We start from the raw sequence: 22322 nt of genomic DNA, 5'->3' as shown, positions 1-22322 counted from the left end.
GATGGGTGGGGGTTTGGTCTGTACTCCCCACAGTCTTTGATGGGTGGGGGTTTGGTCTGTACTCCCCACAGTCTTTGATGGGTGGGGGTTTGGTCTGTACTCCCCACAGTCTTTGATGGGTGGGGGTTTGGTCTGTACTCCCCACAGTCTTTGATGGGTGGGGGTTTGGTCTGTACTCCCCACAGTCTTTGATGGGTGGGGGTTTGGTCTGTACTCCCCACAGTCTTTGATGGGTGGGGGTTTGGTCTGTACTCCCCACAGTCTTTGATGGGTGGGGGTTTGGTCTGTACTCCCCACAGTCTTTGATGGGTGGGGGTTTGGTCTGTACTCCCCACAGTCTTTGATGGGTGGGGGTTTGGTCTGTACTCCCCACAGTCTTTGATGGGTGGGGGTTTGGTCTGTACTCCCCACAGTCTTTGATGGGCGAGGGTTTGGTCTGTACTCCCCACAGTCTTTGATGGGCGAGGGTTTGGTCTGTACTCCCCAGTCTCTTTGATGGGCGAGGGTTTGGTCTGTACTCACCACAGTCTCTTTGATGGGCGAGGGTTTGGTCTGTACTCACCACAGTCTCTTTGATGGGCGAGGGTTTGGTCTGTACTCACCAGTCTCTTTGATGGGCGGGGGTTTGGTCTGTACTCACCACAGTCTCTTTGATGGGCGAGGGTTTGGTCTATACTCCCCACAGTCTCTTTGATGGGCGAGGGTTTGGTCTGTACTCACCAGTCTCTTTGATGGGCGGGGGTTTGGTCTGTACTCCAGTCTCTTTGATGGGCGGGGGTTTGGTCTGTACTCACCACAGTCTCTTTGATGGGCGAGGGTTTGGTCTGTACTCACCACAGTCTCTTTGATGGGCGGGGGTTTGGTCTGTACTCACCAGTCTCTTTGATGGGCGGGGGTTTGGTCTGTACTCACCACAGTCTCTTTGATGGGCGAGGGTTTGGTCTGTACTCACCACAGTCTATTTGATGGGCGGGGGTTTGGTCTGTACTCACCACAGTCTCTTTGATGGGTGGGGGTTTGTTCTGTGAGCTGGGGATAAGGATGAAGGTCAGGGTGCCGTGCATTTCGGCCAGGATGTCGAAGACCTCGTTGACGTCCTTCCCTCTGATCTCCACTCCGTTGATCTCCAGAACCTCGTCTCCTTCATGCAGCAGCCCGCTGCGCTCCGCCGCCCCGCCCTTCACGATGCGGCTTATTACCACGGTATCCATGTCGTTACGCACTGTCGCACCCTGCCGCACATACACAGGGTGAGGAACAGAGGTTAGTGATAGATACAGGAGGGATTCAACTTTTCTTATATGAGAGATGTCGGCTTTGTCTGAAAAGTGTACATTCATTCAAATGTATTTTATAAAGCCCTTTTTACATCAGCAGCTGTCAAAAAGTGCTATACAGAAACCCAGCCTAAAACCTATATACAAGCGGTCAAATCCTCGATTCCTCCCGTACTTGATTCGTCGCTACACTCTCAAAGCTCATTGGGGGGGATCCCGAAGGGAGGGACCTTGGCGCATCTCCTCCAATAAGCTTTGAGAGAGGAATTGAGAAAACAAAGACTGGAAGAACCGAGGATTTGACAGCTGGGACTTTTCAGACAGCCTTTGTCTACTCATATGATGATTCATGACTGTTGGTGTGTTTTAAAGGAGTCTCTCTCACCAGTGGGATGTCCCTGGCCTTCTCCATGCGGACTATCTTGACAGTCTCCCCTCCCCACTGGGTGAGAGCCTCACAGGGGTCAGGGGTCAGGGGCTCCATCTGCATCTCCTGCTCCGCAACACAGTCATGGGCCAGAAGCACCGCCTGGGGAGGTACAGGGGACATAGGGTTAGCCTTACTGGGTTAACTAACCAGACTCTAGCTGCTAGAGGGTTGGATGCAGAGACACAGGTTAGACTGGCACACCAAGACACAGACGCCATACAGTCATGGGCCAGCAGTACCTACTGGGAAGGGACAGGGGACACAGGGGATGTGCTGGTCAGAATTACTGGGTTAACTAGACACTTTTATAGGAAACACAACATCACTTCCTCCCTATCCTCTCTCCACCAAACAGCCACTGGCCAGCAGCACTGAAAGGCACAGAGAGCACCAGTCATACATTCTGGGTTAACTACTAGACTTTAACAATATGCACACACACCAACTCAGTGGCCTTGTGGTTAGTGTCCGGCCTAACGTAGGGGTTCGATCCCCGGTCGAGTCACACCTCTCCGCTTGCCAGTCAGCTTTAAGGAGATGGATTGGGGGGTAAGGCCATGTGAAAGACGAGCATCATTTCTAGTGGGTGTACTTGTACATCAAGCTGCCTCACTCTACAGAAACAGGAGATATGCTCCTGCCCCTATGGGCGGTTCTGGCTCAGACAAGGCTTACTTGAAGATAACAATCAGACTTAGTAGGTTAACTTTCAGGGACTTGAAAAGTAAACACACAGGCAGATATAGGCACATGAACGCACGCATCCACACCCACAGAGACCTGTCTAACAGTACTGTAGTCATTACTTCCAGAGCCCCTTGCTATTCTTCTATTTCCTGCCCTGAACCTTAGTCACTGCTCTAGCCGGCCACCACCCGGTACTCTACCCTGCAGCCTAGAGACTGCTGTACATAGAGTCATGGAACACTGGTCACTTTAATAATGTTTACATGCTGTTTCACCCACTTTATATGTATACACTGTATTCTAGTCAAGGCTCATCCTATATTTATTTTCTAGATTATGTGTGTATTTTTATTACAAGGTACTACTGCACTGTTGCACCTAGAAACACAAGCATTTCGCTGCACCTGCGATAACATCTGCAGATCTGTTTACGTGACCAATAAACTTTGATTTGATTCATGTGGAAGGAAGAAAATCCAGGAGGAGAAACATGATAAGAAACCTTCAGTAAGTAGTAACAGACTAACAGCCATATCATCCCTTGGGGAGAAAGGCCTGGTTAGTTACCTCACTAGGTCTACCTTCTTCCTCTCCTCCATCCTCCTGTGTGTTGGGTCATGTTCAGTAGGGCACACAGTAGCAAAACATTCAGGTAGTACCTCCCTTATCAATCTGTTTCAAACCGTCCCTCCCTACTGAACATGCACTGGTCTCAGAGGAGCAGCAGCATCACTGGCCTCCCGAGTGGCGCAGCGGTCTAAGGCACTGCATTGAAGTGCTAGAGACGTCATTAGAGACCCTGGTTTGATTCCAGGCTGTGTCACAACCGGCCGTGATCAGGAGTCCCAAAGGGTGGCGCACAATTGGTTCAGTGTTGTCCAGGTTAGGGGAGGGTTTGGCAGGGGTAGGCCGTAATTGTAAATAAGAATTTGTTCTTAACGGACTTGCCTAGTTAAATAAAATAAAAAAATAATTGTAGATGTGGGGAACAGAGACAAGTCTGAGTGTAAGGGAAAGGTAGAAGTGTACAGTGCTCAGGGGAAGACAGCTTGGTCACATTGCAGAAGAAGTGTACAGGGGAAGACAGCTTGGTCACATTGCAGAAGAAGTGTACAGGGCTCAGGGGAAGACAGCTTGGTCACATTGCAGAAGAAGTGTACAGGGCAAGACAGCTTGGTCACATTTCAGAAGAAGTGTACAGTGCTCAGGGGAAGACAGCTTGGTCACATTGCAGAAGAAGTGTACAGTGCTCAGGGGAAGACAGCTTGGTCACATTGCAGAAGAAGTGTACAGTGCTCAGGGGAAGACAGCTTGGTCACATTGCAGAAGAAGTGTACAGGGCTCAGGGGAAGGCAGCTTGGTCACATTGCAAAAGAAGTATACAGTGCTCAGGGGAAGGCAGCTTGGTCACATTGCAGAAGAAGTGTACAGGGCTCAGGGGAATGCAGCTTGGCCATATAGTATAAACGCAGAGGAAGGATGTGGGAGAGAGATTAGGAGCCAACAGCTGAATCAACACACTCCTGACCTGAACAAACTCTAGCCCTGAGAGCCAGGGGGATACGGGTTATGCCGAGGGGGATACGGGTTATGCCGAGGGGGATACGGGTTATGCCGAGGGGGATACGGGTTATGCCGAGGGGGATACGGGTTGTGCCGAGGGGGATACGGGTTGTGCCGAGGGGGATACGGGTTGTGCCGAGGGGGATACGGGTTGTGCCGAGGGGGATACGGGTTATGCCGAGGGGGATATGGGTTATGCCGAGGGGGATACGGGTTATGCTGGGACGGAGCCGCAGGTACGACAGAGACACAGCGGTTACACACAGAGACACATAATTCGTCATTCCAGTAGGAATGGATGGAAGCCTCACCTGGATATGTGGTGAGGAGAGCAGGGTGTTGAGCTCCAAACCCTCCTTGTGTTGGCTGTTATGAACCATAGACTGGACCTGAAGATGAACACACAGGAAGAAAGATGAGGGATAGGAGTCACGCCCGGAAACACATCTAATGATTTACAGCTGTTCTCTCCGATCAAAGAAATGGATCAAAAAGTAACGCATCTACAGAAAGGTTTGAAGTACACTGCTCAAAAAAATAAAGGGAACACTTAAACAACACAATGTAACTCCAAGTCAATCACACTTCTGTGAAATCAAACTGTCCACTTAGGAAGCAACACTGATTGACAATACATTTCACATGCTGTTGTGCAAATGGAATAGACAAAAGGTGGAAATTATAGGCAATTAGCAAGACACCCCCAATAAAGGAGTGGTTCTGCAGGTGGTGACCACAGACCACTTCTCAGTTCCTATGCTTCCTGGCTGATGTTTTGGTCACTTTTGAATGCTGGCGGTGCTTTCACTCTAGTGGTAGCATGAGATGGAGTCTACAACCCACACAAGTGGCTCAGGTAGTGCAGCTCATCCAGGATGGCACATCAATGCGAGCTGTGGCAAGAAGGTTTGCTGTGTCTGTCAGCGTAGTGTCCAGAGCATGGAGGCGCTACCAGGAGACAGGCCAGTACATCAGGAGACGTGGAGGAGGCCGTAGGAGGGCAACAACCCAGCAGCAGGACCGCTACCTCCGCCTTTGTGCAAGGAGGAGCACTGCCAGAGCCCTGCAAAATGACCTCCCGCAGACCTTTCCGTGCAGGACGTTTGGCATTTGCCAGAGAACACCAAGATTGGCAAATTCGCCACTGGCGCCCTGTGCTCTTCACAGATGAAAGCAGGTTCACACTGAGCACATGAGCACATGTGACAGACGTGTCTGGAGTCTGGAGACGCCGTGGAGAACGTTCTGCTGCCTGCAACATCCTCCAGCATGACCGGTTTGGCGGTGGGTCAGTCATGGTGTGGGGTGGCATTTCTTTGTGGGGCCACACAGCCCTCCATGTGCTCGCCAGAGGTAGCCTGACTGCCATTAGGTACCGAGATGAGATCCTCAGACCCCTTGTGAGACCATATGCTGACACATGCACATTTGTGGCCTGCTGGAGGTCATTTTGCAGGGCTCTGGCAGTGCTCCTCCTTGCACAAAGGCGGAGGTAGCGGTCCTGCTGCTGCGTTGTTGCCCTCCTACGGCCTCCTCCACGTCTCCTGATGTACTGGCCTGTCTCCTGGTAGCGCCTCCATGCTCTGGACACTACGCTGACAGACACAGCAAACCTTCTTGCCACAGCTCGCATTGATGTGCCATCCTGGATGAGCTGCACTACCTGAGCCACTTGTGTGGGTTCTAGACTCCGTCTCATGCTACCACTAGAGTGAAAGCACCGCCAGCATTCAAAAGTGACCAAAACATCAGCCAGGAAGCATAGGAACTGAGAAGTGGTCTGTGGTCACCACCTGCAGAACCACTCCTTTATTGGGGGTGTCTTGCTAATTGCCTATAATTTCCACCTGTTGTCTATTCCATTTGCACAACAGCATGTGAAATTTATTGTCAATCAGTGTTGCTTCCAAAGTGGACAGTTTGATTTCACAGAAGTGTGATTGACTTAGAGTTACATTGTGTTGTTTAAGTGTTCCCTTTATTTTTTTGAGCAGTGTAAATAAATATTTCCACCCATTTGATACAATAGGCTACATTTGTTCACCAGATTAGAGGGCATAGGGTTTGTGTTAAAACATTTAGTTGACTGGTTTTCATTTTTCCTTGTGGGGTGAAAGTGAGTTATTCTAAGAGCTGGTGATCCATGCTCTGCTGATGGGCCTTCAAAAGGCCTTTAGAGCAGCCCCAGCCCCAGGCCATGCAGGCCCCTAGCCATGCAGGCCCAGCCCCAGCCACAGGCCCAGGCCCAGGCCATGCAAGCAGAATAGTAAAATAACCAGTGAGTTCACAGCCTAGGCCCCAGGTTCAGCTTGGGTTATGTTCATTAGGGCACGCAGCAGAATGACAGAATGTTTTGCAATGCTAATGAGCGTTTCTTATTGGTTACAGACGCCTTTTAAAGATCCTATGCACTAGATTCATAACATATCATACAAATTGCAACAAAAACATACATACAGATGTGCTCAAATGTGTTGGTACCCTTACAGCTCATTGAAATAATGCTTCATTGCTCCTGAAAAGAGATGACATTAAAAGCTATTTTATCATGTATACTTGCATGCCTTTGGTATGTAGAATAGAATAAAGCAAAGAAGCTGTGAAAATAGATGAATTATTGCTTATTCTACAAAGATATTCTAAATTGGCCTGGAAACATTTGTTGGTACCCCTTACGAAAGATAATAATTGGATTATAGTGATATTTCAAACTAATTAGTATCACGCACGTCTCCAATCTTGTAAATCAGTCATTCAGCCTATTTAAATGGACAGAAGTAGTCACTGAGCAGTTTGATATCATTGTGTGTACCACACTGAACATGGACCAGAGAAAGCAAAGGAGAGATTTGTCTGGAGAAGGCACCCATCAAACCTGAGACAGCTGGAGCAGTTTGCTCAGGAAGAGTGGGCCAAACTAGCGGTTAACAGGTGCAGAAGTCTCATTGAGAGCTACAGAAAACGTTTGATTGCAGTGATTGCCTCTAAAGGTTGTGCAACAAAATATTAGGTTAAGGGTCCCATCATTTTTGGCAATACCATTTACATTTGTTTTATTACTTACAATATTATGTAAAAAAATAAATAATCTAAAGCAAAGTCTGATTTCTGTTAAATATGGAATAAACAATGGTGGATGCCAATTACTTTTGTCAGTTTCAAATTATTTCAGAGAAAATTGTGCATTCTTCGTTTTTTGTGGAGGGGTACCAACAAATTTGAGCCCGCCTGCCCGTCCGTCCCATATGAAATGGATGACGTTGTACACAATACAATGGGGACCACTTTTGGCTTGTGAGCATCACTCTCAGAACTACTGGCTGAAATTATACAAAAGTTACATTTTAGGGCCTCCCAGGTGGCGCAGTGGTCTAGGGCACTGCATCGCAGTGCTAGCTGTGCCACCAGAGACTAGGTTCACGGCCAGGCTGTCGCAGCCGGCCGCGACCGGGAGGTCCGTGGGGCGACGCACAATTGGTCTAACGTCGTCTGGGTTAGGGAGGGTTTGGCCGGTAGGGATATCTTTGTCTCATCGCGCACCAGCGACTCCTGTGGCGGGAGGGGCGCAGTGCGCGCTAGCCTGGTAGCCAGGTGCACGGTGTTTCCTCCGACACATTGGTACGGCTGGCTTCTGGGTTGGAGGCGCGCTGTGTTAAGAAGCAGTGCGGCTTGGTTGGGTTGTGTCTCGGAGGACACATGGCTTTCGACCTTCGTCTCTCCCGAGCCCGTACGGGAGTTTTAGCGATGAGACAAGATAGTAATTACTAACAATTGGATACCACGAGATTGGGGAGAAAAAAGGGGTAAAAAAAATAATTACAATAAAAAAATTAAAAAAAAAATACATTTTAGCCAGTCAAGACAAAATCCCTCCTTTCCTGTCAACTAAGCCCAACACTAATCCTATGGGAGGTGGGGTTTTACAAGAGTGGACACAGGCAGAAAACACCCCTCACTTAATTGGTCTCCTCCAGAGCTAGGCTAATCCCACTATGGTGTTGTTTGTGTCTCTAGTATTAGGTATACTCTGGTGACGTGGTTCACATGAGGACTGGCCAATAGGACACTCCGTACATAGGAAAGACCCCCCCCCCAGTCCCTCCCTCTTTGAACCCTGGTGGCACTGGCTCCCTGTCAGGGACTCAGTAGATAATGATGCAGCCTCAGCGAGACAGAGAGCGAGAGAAAGAGAAAGCGCAAGAGAAAGAGACAGAGACAGAGACAGAGACACGCACAGTGTATCTGCAGGTTCCATCAAGTTGAATTTAAGACCCTTTTAATGCAATTTAATACCAATTTTGAGGTCTGCATGTGCCATAAACCTGCTAATATTCCCATATTTCTTCATGCTGTCACCAATAGAAAACATGTATAGGCTAATCATCTTCTAATGGCACTAATATATTTGGTGCTAATTCACCAGCTGGTTAAGTAGAAAGTAGAGAGTCAAAACACATGAGCTAAATCACTACCTCTAAATCTAATTTACACTGGAAGTAGCCATATTAAATCTAACAGCAAAGTCATTATTCATGTCCTAAAAAACACATCTGTCATAGCCTAATACCCAATGCTCATTTCGCACGCTCCATATCTCAAATTCATATCAATATCTCAGTTGTAATATAGACAGCTGAGAAAAATCTACCTGCAAAGCTGAGAACATCCTCTCTTCAACTATAACAAGCATTACCAGGGCCTAAAACTAACTTTTTTGTATACCAGCCAATGTGGCAGTTAGATTATTTTTTAAACTACTTGCACTCTAATTTTTTACCAGGCAAAATATTTGTTTCCACAATTACACTAAATAAATAAATGATGAGCATGCTTAGTAATGTTTCAAAAAGAAGAAATGTATTACCAGTCAGCAGTAATGTGGTATATTGCTCAATTTAATTTAATATTCAGTGACTAGAGGATTTTAACAAAAATGTTTAGCCGCCCCTTTAAGGTTACCTTGGTAACAGGGCCACTCGAGTCATCAGTGTGCCTGTGAGAATGCCACTAGGAGAAGCCAACTGTCTCTTTTTGATTGCAGTGGGAGCAAACTCAAACATTGAAAAGCAACCTAACATCTGAACAAAACAATGTAAACAGTCAAGAAACACAAGTCTCACTTTAGTAGACTTGAGGAAATTAGACCAACTTTTATGCCTGTGCCCATTGCTTCTAAAAACAAGTGTTGCTGCGTGAGGTGGGATAGTTATAACATTAGGATTCAGATTTATTTGTGAATTACCAGATATGAAACAGAAAACAGCAGAAATACTTTGAAAACAAGCTACTGCAGCATTTACTTAGCTTTAATTCACAACTCTCACTTGACAATTAAATACTCACACTGTTGAGCCCAGAGTGTTACCACGCGCCAGTGTGGCTGGTGAATGAAACATTGTTACCCGGCAATGCCAAAATCTACCTGTGTTAATTTTAGGTCCTGAGTATTACACAGTATAGCTGTTTTTGTTATAGCTAGAATCAGAAGAGATGTTTTTCTTCTATAGGAACACAGTGGGAAAGGCAGTAAAATGTGGCCTTGCTCATTATCACTGCAGCAGGCTCCAGCAAAACAGGCACATGGGCAGGGCAGACAATTTCTTTACAGGAATTATGAAGATAATGCACTTTACTGTTTGACCAATTATTTAATAGCTAAAAAGTTAACTAGCTAGCTAACAAGTGAGCTACCTAGCCAAGCTACAAGCATTGTTTTGAATTGGCTTTCCATTTTGTAGCCTACCTCACTTGCTGTGCTCTCATCTGGCAACAGCCGCGAGAGCGCGAGAGAGACAGACAGAGCCAGCCAGCCAGCGACAGACAGACCGAGACACAGCCGGCCAGAGACACAGCCGGCCAGAGATTAGGATCTGGCTAAAAATACTTGAATCGGTTATAGAACCCATTGCTCTCTATGGTTGTGGGGTCTGGGGTCCACTCACCAACCAAGAGTGGGACAAAATGGGACAAACACCAAATTGAGACTGCATGCAGAATTCTGTAAAAACATTCTGTGTACAAAGTAAAACACCAAATAATGCAACCAGAGCCGATTCCCGCTAATTATTAAAATCCAGATGAGCTGTTAAATTCTACAACCACCTAAAAGGAAACGATTCCCAAACCTTCCATAACAAAGCCCTCACATACATAGGTGAACCTGGAGAAGCTTCCCCTCAGCCAGCTGGTTCACAAACACAAACAGACCCCACAGAGCAACACAATTAGACCAAAGCAAATCATGAGAAAACAAAAAGAAAATCAACAAAAATAACTGACCAAACTGGAATGCTATTTGGCCCTTAACAGAGAGTAAACAGTAGCAGAATATCTGACCACTGACTCAAAATTAAGGAAGGTTTTGACTATGTACAGACTCGGTGAGCATAGCCTTGCTATTGATAAAGGCCGCCATCGCCTGTCTTCTCTTGAGAGCCAGGTCTGCCTATGTGCACACTGCCTACAAAATGAGGTGGAAACCAAGCTGCACTTCCTAACCTCCTGACCAAATGTATGACCATAGAGACACATATTTCCCTTAGATCACACAGACAAAGATTTTAAAACAAATTCAATCTTGATAAAATCCCCTATCTATTGGATGAAATACCACAGTGTGCAATCACAGCAGCAAGATGTGTGACCTGTTGCCACAAGAAAAGGGCAACCAGTGAAGCACAAATATAACCTATATTTATCTGTTTATTTAATTTTCCTTTCATACTTCAACTATTTGCACATTGTTACAACATGAATATTATAACATTTGAAAGGTCTATATTATTTAACCTTTTGTGAGAGTAATGTTTACTGTTAATTTCAGATTTATTTCCCTTGTTTATTTCACTTTTGTTTGTCTATTTCAATTGCTTTGTCAATGTAAACATATGTTTCCCATGCCAATAAAGCCCTTTGATTTGAATTGAGAGAAAGGCAGACAGAGATAGTGAGAGAGTGCACGAGGCCCTATTGTGAGTTTCCCGTCTAGTCCAGGTCAGTGAGTTTGAGTTGTTGATAAGTTTGGGCTTTAATGATGGGGCGAGCTGAGTACAAGAGGTGTTCTGTGCTGCTGGCTGGGGCAGAATGGGCAGAATGAGAGGACAGGAGTTTATTATGGTGTCTCATTAACACTTCACAATACAGTGATTCCAGGCATAGAGGCTTTCTCCTCAATCAAGCTTCATTAGTGGACAAAACATACAAAAAGACATTTGAAGTACTTTGGCGAGGTCCATTTAAAAGCTCTTACACTGCACAAACTCTGCTGAACTTCAAGCTCACGGCTAGTAGGCTACCTAATTCAGGCAAAAGTTTCTACAACTCCTACAAAACATACTCGATTGCTTGTGTGCATCTTAGTGTGTGCATGCGCACACACACTCACACATATACATACATATATGTGTGTGTGTGTGCACGCGAGTCTCAGTGTGTGTGCATGTGGTATATATTCCTGTCATTGTGTCACACAGATCCTCCCCAGTCCTTAACTCTTGGCCTGTTAGCTTGGCCTCAGATCAAGTGTGTATCCCTCTCATTTCCTTCTGTTCTAGTTCCCATGAAGTCTGAGGTGGGGGCTCAGCCAAAGACCAGTGGAGCGACGCACAAGTTGATTTGGAATTGAGTATACAGGAGCACTAACCCCTACTGCCTCATTCTACCCTCAGACCCTTCCCCAGCCCCACACCATTCTCCTCCCCAGCACCAACCTCTTCCCCCCTGGGCCCAAACCAACCTCTTCCCCCCTGGGCCCAAACCAACCTCTTCCCCCCCGGGCCCAAACCAACCTCTTCCCCCCCGGGCCCAAACCAACCTCTTCCCCCCCGGCCCCAAACCAACCTCTTCCCCCCCGGCCCCAAACCAATCTCTTCCCCCCCGGCCCCAAACCAACCTCTTCCCCCCCGGCCCCAAACCAACCTCTTCCCCTAGACCTACTCAATACGCTCCAGGTACAAGTTGCCCACAGGCAACAGATCCTAAGGTCAGCTTACTCCTCCGGAAATCCTACCCTATCCTAACCATTCTAATGCAAAACACAAAACTGTCTCTGGATCAGCCCCCCCCCCCCCCTTTCCTCCTGAGCCAGTTCATGTGCTGAGCCACATCTGATCTAGGATCAGTTCTTTCTACGCAAACCTTACCCTTAACCCTGACGTAGTAATACCCCAAACTGACTGAGATCAGCATCTAGGTGTCATCTCCTGGGGCAGGCCCTGAGCGCGGTGTGTGTAGGGAATAATCAATGAGGGGCTGTGCGTTCTGTGGGAAATAACGCACAACGTTGAAGGTGTCTGCCACATCACACTTGCTAAGACGGCTAAAATCTGCACGCAAGCTGATCAACAACTGCAACAATGTATTTGAGAGACAAGTGATCATTGTGGAACTTTATGTTTTAAATAAACATTGGAAAGAAATATAGTTTACATGCTGTCAACAATCTAATCCAACCCTCTCTGTTTTGTCCCATAGTTGCCCAGGCGTCGGTTTGTTGCTAAATAACCACTAAGAGTGGGGAAGGGTGGGCTGGGCCGGTTCACGTGCTGCTGTGAGATCTGTAAGCCCTGATCGATGATCAGTTTACCCTAACCTGACCCGTTCTAATCAGAACACCCCAAACTGACTCCAGATCAGGACTCACCTCGTGTGCCAGGCCCTGAGCACGGTCTGTGTGTGGGAAGGGCGGGCTGGGCCTGTTCATGTGCTGGGCCACAGCGTTGTGGATGTTGAAGGCCTTCTGGAAGTCAGTCTTCTGGACCAGCTGCAGCACCAGCTCCACGTCCTCCTGACTCTGGCCGTCAGACAGGCAGTGCTGCACCTGCTTCAGGGACATCAGCAGCTCCTCCAACTCTGTACGGAGGAAAGTGAGTCAGGCATACATATACTGTACTGACAGGTCACCCATAGAAATACAGTACACAAAAGCCAGACACACATGCAGAAAAAAATAACAGTGAACTCAAAGGGACTATGGTCAAGACAGGATATTAATAGCTGGGATACAACTCCAAAATTAATCAAATTCTTCAATCTAACCAGCTCTCTCAAATCCAGACCCCTCTTTCAGGCATATCTGTCCAGTGTAAGTAATACCAAAATAAGGAGAGTGTTGGTGTGTCAAAGGGGGTGTGTTATTAGGAGGCTAATGTCATCTCATCTGATGGAGGACCTACTTTCTCTCTCCATATAGTTTTTTTAGGCCAGGCGGGCTACGCGACCCGTTAGGCCAGGCGGGCTACGCGACCCGTTATTAACTTGTCAGGAAGAGTGGTAGAGCAGGCCAAGAACAGGAGACGGGGCACCCACTCAGGGAGAGAGAGCAGCCATTGTAGCCTGGTTCAGAATGTTTTGGAACAGACTTTTTAATTAATGTCCCCTCACAGGGTCCCCCCCGCCTCCCCGAGGATCACTCACACAGAGCTTTAGAACAGGAATGCACCCACCATAGGCCTACAGACTAGGGGGTGTTGTGTGTCATTCATAAGCCTACTTGGAACAGTGAACTTGGGTTAAGAGACTGAGGGAAAGCCACAGACCGACACAAAGGATACATGTGTACTGAGAGAAAAGAGATGGATGATTATAAAAGCTAGAGATGTCAAGGTCAGGGCTATTAAGCTGTAATTTTAGTCTGGTTGATGTCATGTGTCTGTCTGATGTGTTGATGCTGCAGCTTGGTCCAGGCCTCTCTTGAAGAGATGTTTATCTCAACAAGACTAACCTGGTTAAATAAAAGGTTAAATGATAGCTCTATGCTGTTCTGACAGCTCTATGCTGTTCTGACAGCCCTAGAGGTGTATTCTGAATTCTAGATGGACCCCCCCCCCCCACTCCTGTAAATCTAAAAAGATCAACTTAAGCAAAATGGCACTTCCTTCACCACACTATCTGAGCAGTAATGTTGCCATACTTACATAGTGTGGTTGATTTTAAATTCAGCAGGACACAACCACCAACTTGTTAGAACTTTATCTTGGCTAGTGACCAGAGACTGATGCCAAACAACTGGCACTTAATATAACATTTAATATTGTATATCTTTGTTCTCATATTCAGTCCTACTCACCCAGTAGAGTGGGGGCCCCCAGGTTGGGTGGCAGTCCCAGTGGCCCTCCAGGGCCCTCGATGGGGTCGAAGGTGGGGTTATCGATGCCCACCTTGGGGTTCTGAGACAGCTTCTTGAGCCGTATGGAGGCAGTCAGATCCAGCTCCTGTCTGTTCCTGCCCTCCTCCTCCTTCCTCCTCCTCAGGTCTTCCTGGTGCTGACGGATCCTCTCCAGCTGGGCAGAGCGCCTCACAGGCAGGGTACGGGCACCCAGGTCCTCCGGGCAGTCCACCGCCATCTCCCTGTGCCACTGCTGGGGCTCCTCCTGGTTGGCCTCAACTCCTCCTCTTCCGTCTGACTCAGTCATGTGACCGTTCATATAGGATGTGGTTATCATTATCACCCTTGCGCCTTCTCCTGCTCCTCCTCCTACGTGTGTGTGTTTGCAAGTGGTTGGCTGGGGGAAGCACTATGAGGGGTGATTTCTGCATGTCCGGAACCCGGCGGCCATGACACCCTAACTCACTACTGATGACTCGGCAGATGCTGGGATTCCAGGAGGGAAGGACACCTGCAGAACAGGAAGGGAAGAACGGTTAGTATGGTACTGCAATGCTGTCGGTCACAGACAAACCACAACATAATACAGCCACACTACCTTACATTTCAATACCAGGGATTTTTCTGCCATTGTAATCTTTGGGCAGGCCGCCTAAGCGTTTATTTTCGGGTCGCCTGAGTCCAAACAAATGGAAATACGATCTCAGTATTAACAACAACAAAAAAGACTAAAATCAGATAACGTTTGGAGAGAAGAAAGTAGACATATAATTCCAAAAACAATTCATTTAAAACTACAAAAATGTCTCTAAGCTCCACGGAGAAATATGTAGAATTGCAGTAGAATGGCTTACAAATGCAAAAAAAATGTTATACACTGCGAAGATGGGGCCTCTAAAATGTACCTGTACCGAGGCGCCGACCACGCTCAATGCCCCGCCCACCACCTACGCCCCTTTTTTATCCAGAAAAAAGACACTGAATGAATCCAGAGAAATCAGTTACTTACAGTACATCTCACCATCTAGGATTCAACCCAAATAATTTGCTTTTTACACACACATCTCCCCAGCCAACGTCTAAAACCTCTATCCCCAACCCACTTTAAACAACCTAAAATACACTGCAAGTGGAAGCCAGAGACGAAGCTATTTACACACACGTGGAACCCAGAAAGAGTAGCTGCTGCTTCAGCAACAGCTAATGGGGATCCTAATAAAATATTACAATACTAAATAGGCCAACCAAAACAGAGACACCTAGTTACTAAGCTACTTCAATCTGTGGTCCCTGCTGTTCTCTACAGGTCCCTCCCTCACGCTGTGGTCCCTCCTGTTCTCTACAGGTCCCTCCCTCACGCTGTGGTCCCTGCTGTTCTCTACAGGGCCCTCCCTCACGCTGTGGTCCCTGCTGTTCTCTACAGGGCCCTCCCTCACGCTGTGGTCCCTGCTATTCTCTACAGGGCCCTCCCTCACGCTGTGGTCCCTGCTATTCTCTACAGGGCCCTCCCTCACGCTGTGGTCCCTGCTATTCTCTACAGGGCCCTCCCTCACGCGGTGGTCCCTGCTATTCTCTACAGGGCCCTCCCTCACGCTGTGGTCCCTGCTATTCTCTACAGGGCCCTCCCTCACGCTGTGGTCCCTGCTATTCTCTACAGGGCCCTCCCTCACGCTGTGGTCCCTGCTATTCTCTACAGGGCCCTCCCTCACGCTGTGGTCCCTGCTATTCCCTACAGGGCCCTCCCTCCCTTCGTTGTCCCTGCTGTTCTCTACAGGTCTCTCCGCCGTCAGTCTGTCAGCTGGTTGAGCCAGACCAGGCCAGGCCAGAGGCCATTATCACTCAGTTAATCACCTAATATTACACACACACAGACTGTTTTAAACCAAACAAATACCTCAGCCCTCACACACACACACTCGCAGGCACGCAAACAGAGTCTCTCACAGTCAGTCAAACACACACGCGTGCACTTTTAACCCTTGACCCACAGACACACTCCCCTCTCCAATGGATCTCTCTGACAAAAGGGTCAAAGGGCACTCAGAGAAACAGCTCTGCAGTTTTACACTTAAGAAGTAAAACCTTTAGGGCTGTCCCCTTGGCCGACTGTTCTTTCAACTAGAGGTTGACCGATTAAAAAAAATGAAAAAAATCGTCAAACGGGTGATGATTTGACAAAAGCGCATTCGTGGAAAAAAACAAACAATAGTTTCACAAATGTACCTAACCATAAACATCAATGTCTTTCTTAAAATCAATACACAGAAGTATATATTTTTTAAACCTGCATATTTAGTTAAGAAATTAATGTTAGCAGGCAATATTAACTAGGGAAATTGTGTCACTTCTCTTGCGTTTATTGCACGCAGAGTCAGAGTATATGCAACAGTTTGGGCCGCCTGGTTCGTTGCGAACGGTGTGAAGACCGTCATTAATTTGCCAGAATTGTACATAATTATGACATAACATGTCAATGTAACAGCAATATTTACGGTTTACGGTTCCGTATTTCACTGAAATAAACGTTTTCTTTTCAAAATGATAGTTTCCGGATTTGACCATATTAATGACCAAAGGCTCGTATTTCTGTGTTTATAATATTATAATTAAGTCTATGATAGAGCAGTCTGAGCGGTGGTAGGCAGCAGCAGGCTCATAAGCATTCATTTAAACAGCAGCTCTTAGCAATGCTTGATGCACAGTGCTGTTTATGAATTCAAGCCTATCAACTCCTGAGATTAGGCTGGCAATACTAAAGTGCCTATTAGAACATCCAATAGTCAAAGGTATATGAAATACACTGCTCAAAAAAATAAAGGGAACACTAAAATAACACATCCTAGATCTGAATGAATGAAATATTCTTATTAAATACTTTTTTCTTTACATAGTTGAATGTGCTGACAACAAAATGACACAAATTATCAATGGAAATCAAATTTATCAACCCATGGAGGTCTGGATTTGGAGTCACACTCAAAATTAAAGTAGAAAACCACACTACAGGCTGATCCAACTTTGATGTAATGTCCTTAAAACAAGTCAAAATGAGGCTCAGTAGTGTGTGTGGCCTCCACGTGCCTGTATGACCTCCCTACAATGCCTGGGCATGCTCCTGATGAGGTGGCGGATGGTCTCCTGAGGGATCTCCTCCCAGACCTGGACTAAAGCATCCGCCAACTCCTGGACAGTCTGTGGTGCAACGTGGCGTTGGTGGATGGAGCGAGACATGATGTCCCAGATGTGCTCAATTGGATTCAGGTCTGGGGAACGGGCGGGCCAGTCCATAGCATCAATGCCTTCCTCTTGCAGGAACTCCTGACACACTCCAGCCACATGAGGTCTAGCATTGTCTTGCATTAGGAGGAACCCAGGGCCAACCGCACCAGCATATGGTCTCACAAGGGGTCTGAGGATCTCATCTCGGTACCTAATGGCAGTCAGGCTACCTCTGGCGAGCACATGGAGGGCTGTGCGGCCCCCAAAGAAATGCCACCCCACACCATGACTGACCCACCGCCAAATCGGTCATGCTGGAGGATGTTGCAGGCAGCAGAACGTTCTCCACGGCGTCTCCAGACTCTGTCACGTCTGTCACATGTGCTCACGTGCTCAGTGTGAACCTGCTTTCATCTGTGAAGAGCACAGGGCGCCAGTGGCGAATTTGCCAATCTTGGTGTTCTCTGGCAAATGCCAAACGTCCTGCACGGTGTTGGGCTGTAAGCACAACCCCCACCTGTGGACGTCGGGCCCTCATGGAGTCTGTTTCTGACCGTTTGAGCAGACATGCACATTTTTGGCCTGCTGGAGGTCATTTTGCAGGGCTCTGGCAGTGCTCCTCCTGATCCTCCTTGCACAAAGAGGTAGCGGTCCTGCTGCTGGGTTGTTGCCCTCCTACGGCCTCCTCCACGTCTCCTGATGTACTGGCCTGTCTCCTGGTAGCGCCTCCATGCTCTGGACACTACGCTGACAGACACAGCAAACCTTCTTGCCACAGCTCACATTGATGTGCCATCCTGGATGAGCTGCACTACCTGAGCCACTTGTGTGGGTTCTAGACTCCGTCTCATGCTACCACTAGAGTGAAAGCACCGCCAGCATTCAAAAGTGACCAAAACATCAGCCAGGAAGCATAGGAACTGAGAAGTGGTCTGTGGTCACCACCTGCAGAACCACTCCTTTATTGGGGGTGTCTTGCTAATTGCCTATAATTTCCACCTGTTGTCTATTCCATTTGCACAACAGCATGTGAAATCTATTGTCAATCAGTGTTGCTTCCTAAGTGGACAGTTTGATTTCACAGAAGTGTGATTGACTTGGAGTTACATTGTGTTGTTTAAGTGTTCCCTTTATTTTTTTGAGCAGTGTATATTAAAAAAATATTTATAATTTTTTTTTTTTTAAAGACCGAATAAGCTTTCTTGGTCCTCCAATAATCGGTGGTGAAAAATCATAATCGGTCGACCTCTAGTGGAAACTACTGGAGATCCAGATAAAGGAGGGTATAGGAGCAAGCACTGCGTGAGTATTATGCGTGCCAAACTGTTGCTGTTAGATTCCAATTTTACTGACCATTGGAACAGTGTAAAACACAAAATAAATTATAAAAAATAAAAAGTTGTAAAGAAAAAAATGAATACAGTGCATTCAGAAAGTATTCAGACCCTTTGACTTTTTCCAGTTACGTTACAGCCTAATTCTAAAATAGATTAAATAACCCCCCCAATCTACACACAATCATGACAAAGCGAAAACAGGTTCAGACATTTTTGCAAATGTATTACAAATAAAAAACAGAAATACCTTATTTACATCAGTATTCAGACCCTTTGCTATGAGACTCTGTTGCATTCCGTTTCCATTGATTATCCCTGATATGTTTCGACAACGTGATTGGAGTCCACCTGTGGAAATTTCAATTGATTGGACAGAGTTCCTCTGTTGAGATAGGAGAATCTTCCAGAAGGACAACCATCTCTGCAGCACTCCACAAATCAGCCCTTTATGGTAGAGTGGCCAGACGGAAGCCACTCCTCAGTAAAAGGCACATGACAGCCCGCTTCAAGTTTGCCAAAAGGCACCTAAAGGTCTCTCAGACCATGAGAAACAAGATTCTCTGGTTTGATGAAACCAAGATTGAACTCGTTGGCCTGAATGCCAAGCGTCACGTCTGGAGGAAACCTGGCACCATCCCTACGGTGAAGCATGCTGGTGGCTGCATCATGCTGTGGGGATGTTTTTCAGCGGCAGGGACTGGGAGACTAGTCAGGATTGAGGGAAAGATGAACGGAGCAAAGTACAGAGAGATCCTTGATGAAAACCTGCTCCAGAGCACTCAGGACCTCAGACTGGGGCGAAGATTCACCTTCCAACAGGACAATGACCCTAAGCACACAGCCAAGACAACACAGGAGTGACTTCAGGACAAGTCTCTGAATGTCCTTGAGTGGCCCAGCCAGAGCCCGGACTTGAACGCGATCAAAAATAGACCTGAAAATAGCTGTGCAGCGACGTTCCCCATCCAACCTGACAGAGCTTGAAAGAATCTGAAGAAAAGAATGGGAGAAACTCCCCAAATACAGAGGGTATAGGAGAGAGAGGATATTGTGTGTGACATGCTATTTTTATGCCCATTTGGAACAGTTTAACACTAAATACATTTTAAGTAATACCAGAGTATCTTCTAACAAAAAAAATGATAAATTGTAAAGCCTTTATTACAGCATAGCAAAGATCAAAAACAGTTGAATTTGTGAAATTGCTTCATCCAACATTTTGCGGTTATGGGAGGCTTGGTGCTCACAGAATCAATAGGCTATTAAACAAACACAAAATGGCAACAGAAGCAGGATCAGTCTTATTTCTGTAGATATACATTGAGTACACAAAACATTAACACTTGGTTTTTCCAAGCCAGACTGATTAGGGGAATCCAGGTGAAAGTTCTTGATCCCTTATTGATGTCACTTGTTAAATCCACTTCAGTGTAGATGAAGGGGAGGAGTCTTGAAACAATTGAGTCATGGAATGTGTGCCATTCTGAGGGTGAATGGGCAAGACAATAGAGGTATGGCAGTAGGTGCCAGGCGCACCAGTTTGTGTCAAACTGCAACGCTGCTGGGTTTTTCACACTCAACAGTTTCCTGTGTGTTTCAATATTAGATTTATTAGTGTTGCACTATTATTCTTACATAATATATAATCACTTAGAATGTCAGTATCACATGTCTTAGAGTGATGGACTGTGCCATTCCTGGCCTCCACAATGGATCAGTCCACTGAGACAGGCACCAAACAGACAGGTGTCTTGTGCACCATAAAAAATTTTTTTTAAATAATGTGCGACCGCTCAACTAAAAAAAATCTCCCTTATCGACCAAACAGCTGACCAGTCGACTAAATGGGGTCAGCCCTAAAAACCTTACAAGTAGACCTAAAAGACACAGGTTATTATAAAAGGTGACTGAAGTAGACCTAAAAGACACAGGTTATTATAAAAAGGTGACTGTGGAGTCAGTACACAGAGATGACATTTCAGTAGGACACACTTTCTGTTGTAATTTCAGGAAGATAACCAATATCGGCTCTCTCCCTCGCTCCAACAGGCCAGCACTGGTCACATGAAGCCGGACACCAGAAGAATAGATAACCTTTGTCCCTCCATCCGTGGATCAACCCCTCCTCCACAGGTCCCGTCACATTCCTCTCTTCCTAGTTATCTCCACTCCGAGCTGGACATACTCCCCAGGTCCTGCACTACGGAGCTGAGTCCCAGTGAGTGAGTGAGATTGACGGGGCACACATTCTAACCTCCTCAGCACAGCTCTGAATCTGAACAAGACCTCAATCTGCTCTCCTCCTTATCTCAAGAGATCCCTCATCTACCTCTTTTGCCTCTCTTTTTTGTCTGGGCTCTCCTCTCTTCCCCCTCCCTCCCTTTCCCTCTCTGTCAGCCTCTCTGCTGTGTGGAGATTACGTGCCTCGAAGGACCCCTATGCATCTCCATGACAACAGCTTTGTCAGCGGGCGGGAGGTAAGGAGACAAGACACACAGGGAGGGCTGTAGAAAGAGGGAGATGTGGGGGTGGTGAGAAATAGGGTCCTCTGTCCTTACCCAGGTGTTGGTTAGCTAGTTGGTGCTCTGCTCTACAGTAGTAGCTAGGCTGAGGGCTCTCCTCTTGGTAGATTCCCGCCAGGGGAGTGGGTCCTCTCCCAGGCTGTGGATCAGTGACTCTACCCCTCCTCTTAGGATTAACAGGCAGACACTCAGTCAGCTAGCTCAGTCAGGGGGATGGAGAGGACTGATGTGTTACGACAGCGCCATTACACATTTCAAAACCAACATGGTTTCAGACCAGGTTGTGCTGGAAGTAACTGTACAAAAAAAAGAAAATGTTATTCTGTGCGGGCACTGTGAAGATATTTTCTTATTCTTCAAGGTAGTAGTATGGGGAATCTACCAATTAAGGTAAATGGAGGAAGTTACCTGAGGGAGAAAATATGACAACACTAAGGCATGTCACTAATCAGAGTCAGGAAGAACATAGCACAGGCACAGTTTCTCTAAGGGGAAACCCCCCCACACCCACTACACTGGGCCCTGTGCTGTCTCAAAGGTCAAAGCGTTGCAGTGACAGCGGAAAATTCCCATGATGCAAATGATAAGAATGCAAAACAGCATTCCCGAGCAGAGCATAAGGGACCTATTGCCAGTGTGTGCGCGCGTGGAATCAAAGCAAACTTCCTCCCTTACTAAATATGAAGCAGAGTGCGGCAGAGGGATAGATGAAGGAAGCGTGTACTGTTTGATATCTAATAGGTTTATAATGGAAAACACTTGCTCTGAGCTCTAGGCAACAAACAATAAACACACAGAGGGCTTAATGGAAGGAGCGGAGGTGTAAACAACAAGCCTACACAGCCTAAGTTGGTGTAATCGTTTCTATTAGATGAGGATTGCCCACTCACCTGCACTAAATAAGTCTGGTAAACAAACACCCATACACATGCCGTACACAGGCTACATGTGGTCCAGTGTTGGCAAGAGGGTGGCACTAGCCTTCCCAAGGTTGTGTGTATTTTGTATAGCCTATTAAATATAAAATACACATCCCGTTCATTGAAATCAAGCCAAATTGATTTCCAAAAGGACTAGAAAATGAACAACTGTCAGCTCATAAGGTCATACTCAATACACAGCGCTTGTATAAATTGTCAAACCAAACGGAAAACATGCAGATGTTTTTGAGTACAGAATAAG

At 46.7% G+C, this 22322-nt stretch overlaps 1 protein-coding gene across 3 annotated transcripts in view; it reads right to left on the bottom strand.

Annotated features, from left to right (window-relative positions):
* LOC120023067 (MAGUK p55 subfamily member 5-A-like) overlaps positions 1-22322 on the bottom strand; it is a 58634-nt gene that overhangs the window by 13592 nt on the left and 22720 nt on the right. The window contains exons 1-6 of one of the 3 annotated variants that reach the window (XM_038967021.1): positions 21177-21367; positions 14024-14573; positions 12599-12807; positions 4269-4346; positions 1663-1806; positions 993-1232 (exon numbers count right to left, since the gene is read on the bottom strand). In XM_038967021.1, coding sequence (XP_038822949.1) covers positions 993-1232; positions 1663-1806; positions 4269-4346; positions 12599-12807; positions 14024-14399 — 1047 coding nt within the window. In that variant the 5' untranslated portion in view covers positions 14400-14573; positions 21177-21367. Of the gene's footprint in view, positions 1-992; positions 1233-1662; positions 1807-4268; positions 4347-12598; positions 12808-14023; positions 14574-21176; positions 21368-22322 lie in introns of those variants that run through there. The other 2 variants (XM_038967020.1, XM_038967022.1) reach the window with 2 other exon arrangements.

The sequence above is a fragment of the Salvelinus namaycush genome, chromosome 28 (genome assembly GCF_016432855.1).
Source record: "Salvelinus namaycush isolate Seneca chromosome 28, SaNama_1.0, whole genome shotgun sequence".
NCBI classification, from domain to species: domain Eukaryota; kingdom Metazoa; phylum Chordata; class Actinopteri; order Salmoniformes; family Salmonidae; genus Salvelinus; species Salvelinus namaycush.
This window is presented reverse-complemented; position numbering and strand designations above follow the sequence as displayed.